Here is a 12,145-nt window from a genome sequence, read left to right on the forward strand (position 1 = left end):
GGGTTTGAACCACCAGCCTTCTGGTTAGCAGTCAAGTGCCTTAGGCACTATGCTACCAGAGCTTCTACATGAACCTTAGGCTTTCTTCATTTTGTTTTGATCTTTCTTCTGATTGTTCCCCTTCCAAAGAAGTATTCAGGTATTTATCTTCCATCTCATTAATTCTGTCTTCCATTGATTCATTTTTAATCCTTTGCCCTTTCAATGTGTTATCTATTTCTAAAAATTTAGTATTAATTTTCTGGATATCTATCTGTAGATTTTGTATCATTTCTCATTTATTTTGTCCTGTGTTTACTTCTGAAATTGTTCTAGGGTTTTGTCTGTGTTTTCCTTAATTTTGTCAGTGTTTTCCTTGATCTGTCTCTCAATCCTTTGAAGATTCCTAAATATGATTCTTTTGAATTCCTTATCTGGGCGTTCCAATGCTGCTTCTTCCTCAAAGATGTGTTCTGAGTCTGTATCCTGCTCCTTTGTTTCTACTGATTTATTTTGCTTCTTTGTGTGGACTGTGATGGTCTGTTGTCTCTGAGATACTGTGATGTTGTATTTAGAGCTCTGTTAATTGTTTTTGAAGAGCAGCCAACGGTGAGTTGGGGTCATCTTAGTGGTTGTTTATGGTTGGCCAGTTGGTGGGGAATAACGTGGTGCCTCTCACTCAGCAAATGGAGCTGCAGGAGGTGCAAGTGTAGTTGCATTATATTGGCACCGTTGCTGTCTCCCACTCAGTTAGACAAAAATGACAATCAAAAAAGTAAAAGGAAGCTGACAAAAAACACACTGCATAAACACATGGGAACAATCACTAAAAAAAGAAAAGGAAAAAAAAACCCTGTCATATCTGGGGAGAGGGCAATAAGAGTAAAAAGGTAGAGTAGGAGAATAATGAAGGAAAAAAATGGGAAAAATGCAAAAAGAAAAACAAGGAATGGGGTTAGCCATGCGAAAGAAAAAAATGGGAAGCAGGAACAGGGAAGAGAGAAAAAGCTGAAAACTAGAACCTGGGAAAGGAAGAATAAAGAATAATAATAAAAGGGACCAAAAAAAAAAAAAAAAGAATAATTTTAAAACAGATGAAAACAAACAAACTTAAAAAAAAGAAAAAGAAAAAAAAATCTGGGCTGGGCAGGGCACCCAGGCTCCTTTGGAGCACACAGACTGGGATGGAATTTCTACTGGCCCGGAAGGTGTAAGAGGGTTTGGAATCTAAGAGTAACAAAGAGAATATTGCACCTTTCCAGTCATTTACATCTGAAATGTCCTTGTAGTTCCCAGCAAGTAGAGCCTAATCTTAAGTCCCTTGAATCTGGGAGAACACTGTTGCTTTAAATATCCAAAATGGTCGAACTGTTTGTAAACATTCAAAATAGCTGTGCCCTCCAGACAGGCAAAAGTCCTCAGCTCAGCCCATCTCCATTCACTGCTTCCCCTTTCATTCATCAGCCACCAGTTCAGTCCTCCATGCAGCCCCTGGCTAGCAGTGTTGAGTTTTAGGTTAATTCTTAAGTCCTAACACCACTTGGAGGGGCTCTGGCAGCATAGTGCCTAAGGCATTTGACTGCTAACCAGAAGGCTGGCAGTTCAAACCCCTCTTTGGAAGGAATATTGGGCTGTCTACTTCCGTAGTGATACCACCTTGGAAACCTAAGGAGGGGTCGCTGTGAGTCGGATCTGACTCCACAGCAATAAGATTGGTTTTTGATTTAACACCACTTAGCAATATCCAAGCTGTCCATACTGTCAGGATCTCTGACAGACCGCAGCTCCATATGTCTCCTCCTTTGATGTTTTCATGCAGGTTCTTCTACTAGTTGGAGTTTAGTCCACTTCTGTATCCTTCCTTTCAAAGCTCAGGGCTCCAGGATTATTTTCTGTATCTTTGTTAATTGGTTTTCCTTTACTTTGTTGAAGAGGGTCTGTGTAGTTTGTCTACCTATTCCGTTATCTTGCCAGAACTCAGTAGTTAAGGTTTTGTGTCAGCTTACCTGGGCCTGGGTTTGAGTGACTGGACATCTGGATGTAGTTATTCCCTGATGAGACTGGTAATCAGCTCCATAGTGGAATCTACTGTGAGCATCTGAGTAGCTGCCTTAGGGATGTGATCTGCTCCCAGTATGTAACAAGAAGCTTTAGACTGCCTTAGGGATGTGATCTGCTCCCAGTATGTAACAAGAAGCTTTAGAAAGGTCTCTGAGCCTTTGGCACATCTGGATCCTGCATTTGTCTGAGTCTTCATCTCAATGGCCTGCCATGTTGTCTGCCAATCTTGAGACAGTTTCTGGACTTGAATTAGTGGCTTGCTGTGTTGCTTGATATCTTGAGACTGTGCCATTTTACCTGTCCACTTTGGTTTTATCAGCCTAAGCAGTTAGAAGCTGCCTGAGTGAAGAGAAACCTCCGGCTCCAGTGGGCTGGGAGCAAGAGGCAGAGCTGAAGGTCAAGGTCAAGGGGCTTTCACCCAGCTCCTAGAGCTGGCACTTTGAACTTGGACTTCTAGCTTCCTAAACTATATGAGAATAAATAAAAGCAGCACTAGAGAACTAAAACAGATGGAAAAACAGTTGAGCTTCACTGTGATATATACCCTAGTGTAAGGCATTTTTAGAATCCAGGAATGCTACATTTAATGTTTTAGGAACTCAGCAAACTTGGATTGGTGCTAAGAAATAATTTATGCTTTAGAAAATACATTGAAATCCTTTAGCAATAATAGTATTTTCCTCTCATGACTGGCTTTATTTGTTCCTGTGAAAAATAGTGATTAGACTCAAATACAGTTACTAGAGGCATTGGTTATCTCAGTGGTCTTCATTCTTATGGATGTAGTGTTTTACAGTTTTTCTTGCACATTCCAGCTGTTCTGCTGGCACTTCATGAGTGATAATGGTCAAGAAGACCCTATGTCATTGTCGTAGTCCTTTACCTTTGACTAAATTACATAGAGGATTTTTTTTTTTTCCTTTTCAAGCTAAAATAATAGTTGAGTTATACTTTTAATATTTGAGTTGTAAATTCACATGCACATATAAAAAATCCAGTTGTTTCCTGAGACATCAGCACTATCTACAGAGTTTCTGTTTCTGTGTTTTCAGGGATACAAGCAGCAGTGAAAGTGAAGGGAGTTCTGATTCTTCTGATGAGTTAATTGGCCCTCCCTTACCCCTCAAAATGACAAAAGAGCCAGTTAATCTTATGGAGGAAGATATCCTTGGTCCTTTGCCTCCACCACTTTCTGAAGAAGGGGAAGATGAAGACGATGATGATGATTCAGAAGAGGAAGAAGTAAGTATGTCAGTGGTAATGTGATAACTCATGGAGTAGTATGTTTAAATTAGTGTAGAGATCAATTCTCTGAGAAGGTATTATTCATGAGTGGGAGAAAATTAATATAATAATAATAAAAATAATCTAGGTGAGTTTACTATTTATAGCCCTTGTTGAAAGAACTGCAAAGGATGTATATCAGGAAGAAGGAAATGGAACTCAAAAATAATAGTGGGAGTGCAGGAATCAATGTTAAAGGAATTTATACACATTTTTTAAAATATCCATTAACAGTATAAATAATGGTGGTGATGAATAATTTTTTGGGGATTGAAAATCAAAGTGGATCTAAAATTTTTAACACTAATGTGGAAGATGGAAAGAGAAATCAAGAGTTTATTGATTTTGAGCTCATTGTATTACTTGGGAGGAGATTAGTGATATTTAACTTGAGATTAGTTTAAGATAAGTATACAGGTTACAATTTTAAGAGTAACTGCTCAAAGAATAGAAATAAAATTTATCTTCCTCAAAGAAGTAAATGGAAAAAATGTTAAAGAAAACTAATGGCGTACTTTGTATATTTGGTGCCTGGAGTGGATCACTTTTTAACAGCTGTTCTCTATGTGGCAAATTATTTTCACTAATAAATATGAAATGAAATGAATACTAATAATGGTCAGAAAAGACATAGATAGCTTTCAGAAATCTGTCAATGACTTCATCAAAGTGGGTATATTTATGTTCAGAACACAGAAGACTAAAGTTGTAAGTCTGTCTTGTTTCATAGTTGATCCAAAAAAACTTTTAAATTTATTTTGAAAAAATTTTTTACATGAAACAATAGATATATATACACATACATGTGTGCAAGTGCACGTGTGTATTTATAATTATAATGAAAACTTATAATTAGATAAAGTCAGATAAAGGGTAAGTTTGGTAGAGTTTTATGAAAAATCTCATTTCACAATAAATTTTGAAAATTGCAATGTTGATTATACCTTTTTTCCTTTGAGATCAGTTCTTGTGGCTTTTAAGTGTCTCTGTAGCCAAAATATTTTCATTAAAATCTCCTTCCCAGAAAATTTTTTGTTTTCTGTGATATTTGATAAAAACTTCCAAAGTTTTCTCATGTAAAAAGTCGGAGAAAATAGCTACATTATGCAGACATTGTCATTAAATGATCCAATGCTTTAGAATTGGTGTCTGGTTTTTGGTGAAAACAATTGAGTCATTCAGACGTTGCCCTTTTAGATTCTTCTGGCATCTTAGTCTGGCACCTTTTGTTGTTTCTCTTAGCATTAATGGAATAACAGCATTGAAACTACTGAAGTTTTGTTTCTTTGTCTTTATAATCATTGTTTATTTCAAATCTACTATTTTCATGCAGAAGTGTGTAGTATGACAGGGGTTGGCAATAGAGACTATAGTCAAAACTTGAATGATTCCAACCATTAAAAATGTTATCTGGAAACATGTATGCAGCTGAGTGTGTGTGTATAAGTATGTGTGATGAAGACTGTATAATTGGGGTTCTCCAAATTAACTTCATGTAGAATCCAATGTGTATTAAAAGATAAATAATAAAAATGTGCTAATTTGAAGCTTGTTGTTGTTGTTGTGTGCCGTCGAGTCGGACCCGGCTCATAGCGACCCCTTCCTTGGGTTTCTGAGGCAGTATCACTATGGAAGTAGATTGCCCCATCTTCCTTCCGAGGAGTGGCTGGTGGGTTTGAACCACCAGCCTTCTGGTTAGCAGTCAAGTGCCTTAGGCATTACGCTACCGGAGCTCCTATTTGAGGCTTACATATGTATTATTAAAACTTAACAGCAACCATTGTAAAAACCATCAAAAGACTTTTCCAGGGAAGGGTATCACTCACATGATTTAGAATTGCCAGTACATGGGGGTAAGACAAAACAGACTGATCTTTAGTTGATTTTATTGCTTTTAAATTCTCTACAGCTCTGGTAGCATAGTGCCTAAGGCAGCTGACTGCTAACCAGAAGGCTGATGGTTCAAACTCGCCAGCTACTCCTTGGAAAGAAGGTTGGGCAGTCTACTTCTGTAGTGATACTGCCTCGGAAACCCAAGGAGGGGTCACTGAGTCAGGTCTGACTCGACGGCACGTAACAACAACAACACAGAGAATGTATCCCCTGCTTATGTATACCTGGGGTGAACCACTTCTACTCTAATATCATTGATATGCAATTGAGGAAAATGCAGTCTTTCCAATAGATGGCAGGAAAAGAGAAAAAAGAAGTAGTGGAAGATCTTGGCAACTAGATATCACAAAATAAGATGTTAGGCACGAATACAAATATGTCAGTATTCACAGTAAATGGAAATGAAATAAATTTGCCTCTTGTTGTTGTTGTTGTCATGTGCCATCGAGTCGTCTCTGAATGATAGCCACCCCTCCTTGGGTTTCTAAGGTGGTATCTCTATGGAAGTAGAGTGCCCAGTCTTCCTTCCGAGGAGTGGCTGGTGGGTTTGAACTGCCAACCTTCTGGTTATCAGTCAAGTGCCTTAGGCACTACACCAAAAATTTGCCTCTTAAAAAGCCAGAAATTCTCAATTGTATTAAAAAAAATTCTAGCATACTTTGTTTATGAAACTGAAGTATAATGACATAGAAAGGTTGAAAGTAAAGGAAGAGAAGAGACTATACCATTCCTCGGAAGGAATGTTGGACAATCTACTTCTGTAGTGATGCTGCCTTGGAAACCCAAGGAGGGGTTGCTGTGAGTCGGGTCCAACTTGATGGCTCATAATAACAACAGCAACATACCAGGCAAAGAGTAGCCAAAAGATAGCTAGTTAGTGATGTAAAATTAATTCTATCTAGTGATAAAGAAGATCAGTATTTAATGATAAAAGGAATAATTTATTGTCTAGGAAAATTTCATAGTCCTTAACCTCTGTGCAATTGACATAATATATACTCAAAACGTGTAAAGGAAAAATTGTTATAACTATAAGGAGAAATGGACAAATCTATAATTGTAATGGGAGATTACAAAATCATTACATAGACAATTAGTAAGAGTATAGATTTTGACACTAAAAGTGAACAAATGTGATGTATTGAACATACATGGAATCCTTGTGTAACATTCTCTTTTCAAGCACTCATGGATCATTAAACAACAGCAGCAACAACAACAAACACACATCTAGGCCACATAGAGCTATGGAAACATTAACTGCTATAGAAATATGTGGAAGATAGGATTATTTTGGGTAGGTCACAGCATAGCTAGTATTTAGGTTAACTGTGAAGTGTGGGTGTGCCAGGCTGTGCAGCACTGGGGCACAGAAAAAGGAAGAAAAAGTGTTGCAAGAAAAAAATTGCTGAAGTGAAGTCCCAAATGTATGCAAATACATGATATAGTGGTGAGATGGCATGGGATTAATGCATGCTGACTTTTCTTACTCAGGTGAGGTGGAAAGGGGAGGCTTAGATCACATTCAGAAGGCATGAAGAAATGCTTTCTGGAGGAGGTGAAATTTGAATCAGCCTTATAAGGGTCTAATGGGCATTAGTGGGAGAGTAGAAGTTACCTGGGTGGTGTACATGGTTTGAGTTTGGCTAGTAACTGAAAGGTTGGTGGTTCAAACCCAACTGGTGGCTCTGTGGTAGAAAGGCCTGGCAATTGGCTTCTGTAAAGAGGATAGCCAAGAAAATGTTATGGAGCCTCAGTTCTGCTCTGTAACACATGGGGTCACCATGAGTCAGAGTCAGCTCCATGGCAATGGGTTTGTTATGTTTAGTTTTTGGTGAGGGTGGGCCACATTCAATCTAGGAAGAATGAATGGTAAGAGCAAAGACTCTGTGTCCAAGATTAGATTCAGTGTGCTGTAGCAGCTTGTCCAGAACAGAGAGTTGATAAAGAAGAGCAGACCTCTGACTTGGAACTGGTGTGTGAGGAAATACAAAGGGCCACTATTCAGAGAAGTAAAGTCATGGCTAGGTCAGAGGCTCAGGAGTCCATTTGTGAGCTTCAGTCTTTCATGGTTGTAATTAAAGTTGTATCAGGAGACTGAATAACACCTTCCTGGTTTATATATAAGTGGTTCTTTGGAAGTAAATCTTTACTTTTTTTTTTTTTTTAAATAGTTGGACTGTTTCTAAAAAAAATAGCTTCCATATCGATACGGTGGTCAAGGCAAGGCTGTTGGTGATGTATGCCAACAACTGCCTCAGTTTCATTGACAGTGCAAAGCTTATTAACATTATTAATGGGTTAACTCTAAAAGTTTTGGAAAGGAGACAAAAGAGGAGTGAAGTTTCCTTATTTCATTTATAATTCTCCTATTTCTCTTTCCAATTTACAATACCACCAGTATTTCAAAGGCTGGGGCAGAAATGGCAAGTGAAACAGATAACTTGGAAATTTGGAGAATTAGAAATGTGTGAATGTGACTTTGCAGTGGCTTTCCAGATTCTAATGAATTATTTTAGCCTTGAACAGAGGCCTTCAGTTCTTAGCCTGTGTGGTTTGATACTAAATGAGTGGCAACTTCAGGCTGTTTTTCAGGTTCTGAGTAAGAACACAGCTTTTCTGCTTCCTTATATTCTCATGTTGGTTAAGATTTGTGGGATATTGGCAGCTTTCTGGATGAAATAGTAGTAGAGTCAGGGATAATAGGCAAAGGGGATTTGCTGGTAAGTGTCTTGAACATGAATACTGTGGCATCTATATAGACAGGCTAGCCCAATGGATTTGAGGTAGTCTGTGCAGCAATGTTTGGCCAGTGTTTTAAGATTGAATTTGAAATGTTTCTGGCCTTTGTAAGAATTTTGTTTTTGTGGTTGGTTGAACTTAGAGTCTAAAAGTTCTTACTAGCTTAGAAACGGAATTAAGTTCTTTTAGGAAATTAGTTTTAGGTAATGCTAAGCAAATTACAAGAGCTTGTTTTGTATATCAGAATGCTGATTATATATTTACAATTTGGGATATATCAGAATTGTCTCATTTATATACCAAGGCTTAACCTTTGATTCCTTTTCCTTTTTTCTCTCATACTTTGGTTCATGACCATTAGCCATTTGTGCCTTTTGTTTCCTCCTGTGCTTTTAACCTTTTCTACTTACTCTTGGCTATAAGCTTACAAGCACATTAACATCTTCCTTAAAATGGTTTTCCCTGTAAGCTCCTGTCTCACTTCTTTCTCTTTTTTTGCCAAATGTCTTAGACGCAGTACCTATATTTGCTGCCATGTTTTCTCCTTAAATCTTTGTTGTCGGCTTCTGTCCTTACCATTCCGCTGGAAGTCTTCTCACGGAGCTTGCCACTGATCGAGTCCATATATCCAAATCCAATGGTCCCTTCTCAGTTCTCATCCTATAACCTCTGCAACGTTTGACACTGTTGACTTCTCTGTCCTTGAAATTCTTCCTTTGCTCTTTCTCAGTACTCTTTGTTTGCTGCCTCTCTCTTTGACTGTTAATTGGGGTGACATAGTGCTTAAGGCATTTGATTGCTAACCAGAAGGTTGGCAGTTCAAACCCTCTTCATGGAAGGAAAGTTGGGCAATCTACTTCCATAAAGATTTACTGCCTTGGAAACCCAATGGGGGTTGCTATGAGTCGGAATTGGCTTGATGGCAGTGAGTTTGATTTTGGTTTTATTGAGTGGCTTTTGTGAGTCAGGCATTAATCTAGGTGCTGGAGAAAAAACAATGAATAAAGCAGGTGGAAAAAAAAAAACCCTGCTCTGATGAGAGTTACATTTCTGTTACGGTCTTTTTTTTACTCATTCATATTTCCTTACATTTCCCCAATCATAGACATTCACTAAGGGTCTGTCTTTGCCTACTTTATCATTTCGTATTTGGTCTTGGGGAGTGTTTCTTACAGCTTCCTGTTCACCCAGGGCAACTGGAGGCTTTACCCCATTTCATTTTTACCTCAGATCTAGCTTTCTTACCACTCATGAAGCACGTCCATATTTAAACTCTAACCATATTCTAAACTCAACATTTCTAAAATAGACTTAGGTTCTCCTCCCACTTGAACCTTTGCTGTAGCTGCTTAGCTGGTCTCTTTGCTTCTAAACTAAAAACCACCAAACTCACTGCCCTCGAGTTGGATCCAGCTCATAGCGACCCCTCCTTGGGTTTCTGAGGCGGTATCTCTATAGAAGTAGATTGCCCAGTCTTCCTTCCGAGGAGTGAATGGTGAGTTTGAACCTCCAGCCTTCTGGGTAGCAGTCAGATGCCTTGGGTACTATGCCACTTTTCCTCTAGGATCCTTTATTTCAATCCATTTTCTTCACTGCTGCAAGATCAAACTCTTAGTAATAGGAGTTATTTTGCATATAACATTACTCATTCCCTAAAGGAGGTAAAATAAACTACCCCAGCCAGCAGGATTCCATCTGGGGATTCCTGAATTCAATTTGATTGCTCTGTTGTTCAGACGCTTGCAAAGCCCTTGTGGCTTCTCACAGAGGTCTACTTAATAGTCAAGCAGCTGAGTTCACATGCTTGAGTGACTAAATATTTCAGCAATTATTGAATTTAATGGAATACTATTTTTTAAAAAACTTTTCTTTAACCCAGTGTTTCCTAATCAGAATGTAAGAATCACTTTTGTTGCAGTATGTGTGTTGGAGGCATTATACTCTGGAGATTGATTTACTTGGACTGGGGTGGATGGAACCTGCCTCAACTCCTGTAATCTGTATCAAAAGGCTGTACAGGTAGTTCTCCAGTCTAGTTGTGGCTTTTTACCTAAATAGTCACAATTGGGGTCATATGTTAACTATATTAGAATCTTTCCAAAGGTTATGATCTGTATCATGCTTGACAAATACTGAAGGACATGAGAGGTTGCATACAAAGTGATGTTTCTTAAAAAGTATATGAAATTACTGCCTTGTTTCTCTGTCAAAGTGTAGCCACCTTGACATTTTCATAGAAAATATATAGGAATACTTTTTCCTCCCAGATAGGTCAGAGGTAATATTTATTTGATCACTATTTTATGCAGATATTTTCCCCATGGTATGTGAAGTTTGATGACTAGAACAATAGTGTTTAATTGCTTCTCAAGATGACATGGGAGAGGCTTATAAGGTCTTAGACTACTGAATCTCACTCATTTTTATATTCTTTAATGATGGGCCAGTTGTTCAATAAATGCCTTGAACTACACCTTTTAAATCATAACCTTCATACTCTGTGAAGGGCTTTGAACAGGTAGGTATTTTACAAGCTGAGTCGGTAGCTCTGACAGTTACTGCTTATTGTCATTGAAACTAATGCTGAGTATGTGTATAGCCTTGAAAATGTTCGTTTCCCTTAACTCAATAATGCTGCTTTTGGGACTCTATCCTGAGGAAAGAATAAAATATTTAAAAAAACTTTATGCACGAAGATGTTTATCACCGAATTCCTTATAATAGTGAATTTTCAGAATGTGTTCCATAGTTATGAGAGACTCTTAACTAGTAGGGACATAGTTAGAGTCCCTAACAACTGTTTTTAACCAGGTCAATTTGTTGTGCCCAGGCTGTAAAGGAGAATTTCGGAAGAGAAGACGACGCCAACCCACGCCAATGCAAATGCAATAGGACAGTTTATTAGCTAACTTAAGTCAGGGTCTTTGCCCTTGCCAGGTCAGTGGCTTAAGCAAAAGACCCCGTACCCCGTTTCCTTCTTCAATTTATAGAACAATATGAGGAGGGGCAGCACCGGGGCGAGGGGGTACAGGTGATTTGTTGTTGCTAAGGGATTCAGGGCAGTGATCTAAGATGTTGGGGGGCGTAAAGAAACTCCCCCCAGCTCCAAAGTTCACTTAGGAAAATATTATCTAGGGAGGATGCGGCTCAGATATGGGGAAGACTTTTGGGAGCCTCGCAAATCTCTGATACGTGCTGAATCCGGATGGCTTTTGTGATGCGTGCTGAGTTCGGAGGAAGTTCCTTGATACCTGCTGAGACTGGAGGGCAGATAAAAGCCCTAAGGAGTGTTTAGAATTACAAAAGTTCTGTTAGCACTACTGACACTAAAAGGTTTCTGGTTAAAGATTTTCCTGGAGGCTGCTAGAACTCTGGCTTCAGATTGACTCACAAATTAATCTTCTCTTAGGCTTCCTCAGAGCTTTTTTGGAAGGGGTTCCATATCTAAAAATGTTTGAAAATTATCAACACATATAAAATATAGATTAATTGGAAATAATCTGATAATAGGGATAAGGACAAGTGGCTTGTGCTGTTATCAAGTAAAAGTATTATTTAGTCATAGGCTCCCTGGGTGGCACAGAGGGTTAAGTGCTGGATTACTAACTGGAAGGTTGGTAGTTTAAACCCTCCCAGAGCGCCTTTTACATTGGGACTGGCAATCTGCTTCTGAAAGGTCAGTCTTGAAAACCCTGTAGAGCATTTCTCCTCTGTGCTATCCATGAGTTGGAATTGACTTGACAACAGCTAACAACAACAACAATAAACATGTTTAGTAAGAGTGTTCAGTAGCTCTTTTGAAAGGATGTACTACCGTATGGATGCTATGATTTTGCTAAAAGGGCAAGAAGGCCACATGTTCTGACCTCCTCTAATACCACAGGAGGAAGACAGGATTGCCAGCAGTAACCCAAGGCCTATTACTGCAAGGCCAGACATGCTGCCTCCTTGCAGCCCTTTCACCAACCGTTTCTCCCAAAGCACCCACCGCCTCTCTCCTGGGTTTGATAATTCGCTGTAGTGGCCACACACAGCTCACAGATCATGGGGTTTATTAGGGAAGCACCACAGGCTACAATTCAAGTTCAGGAGAAAATGCTCAGTCTCTCTCCCAGCCCACCGTCCCTCAGCCAACAGTCTCTCACAGTCTCTTTCCCAGCAGTGCGTGTCCCTCGGTGTCTCACTC

At 39.0% G+C, this 12,145-nt stretch overlaps 1 protein-coding gene across 1 annotated transcript in view; it reads left to right on the top strand.

Moving 5' to 3' along the window:
• WDR70 (WD repeat domain 70) overlaps positions 1 to 12,145 on the top strand; it is a 544,244-nt gene that overhangs the window by 27,512 nt on the left and 504,587 nt on the right. The window contains exon 5 of the mRNA XM_007951575.1: positions 3,093 to 3,282. Within this exon, the coding sequence (XP_007949766.1) occupies positions 3,093 to 3,282 (190 nt within the window). The remainder of the gene's footprint in view (positions 1 to 3,092; positions 3,283 to 12,145) is intronic.

Source organism: Orycteropus afer, unplaced genomic scaffold, assembly GCF_000298275.1.
Source record: "Orycteropus afer afer isolate SDZICR_OR568_19922 unplaced genomic scaffold, OryAfe1.0 scaffold00300, whole genome shotgun sequence".
Taxonomy (NCBI): Eukaryota; Metazoa; Chordata; class Mammalia; order Tubulidentata; family Orycteropodidae; genus Orycteropus; species Orycteropus afer.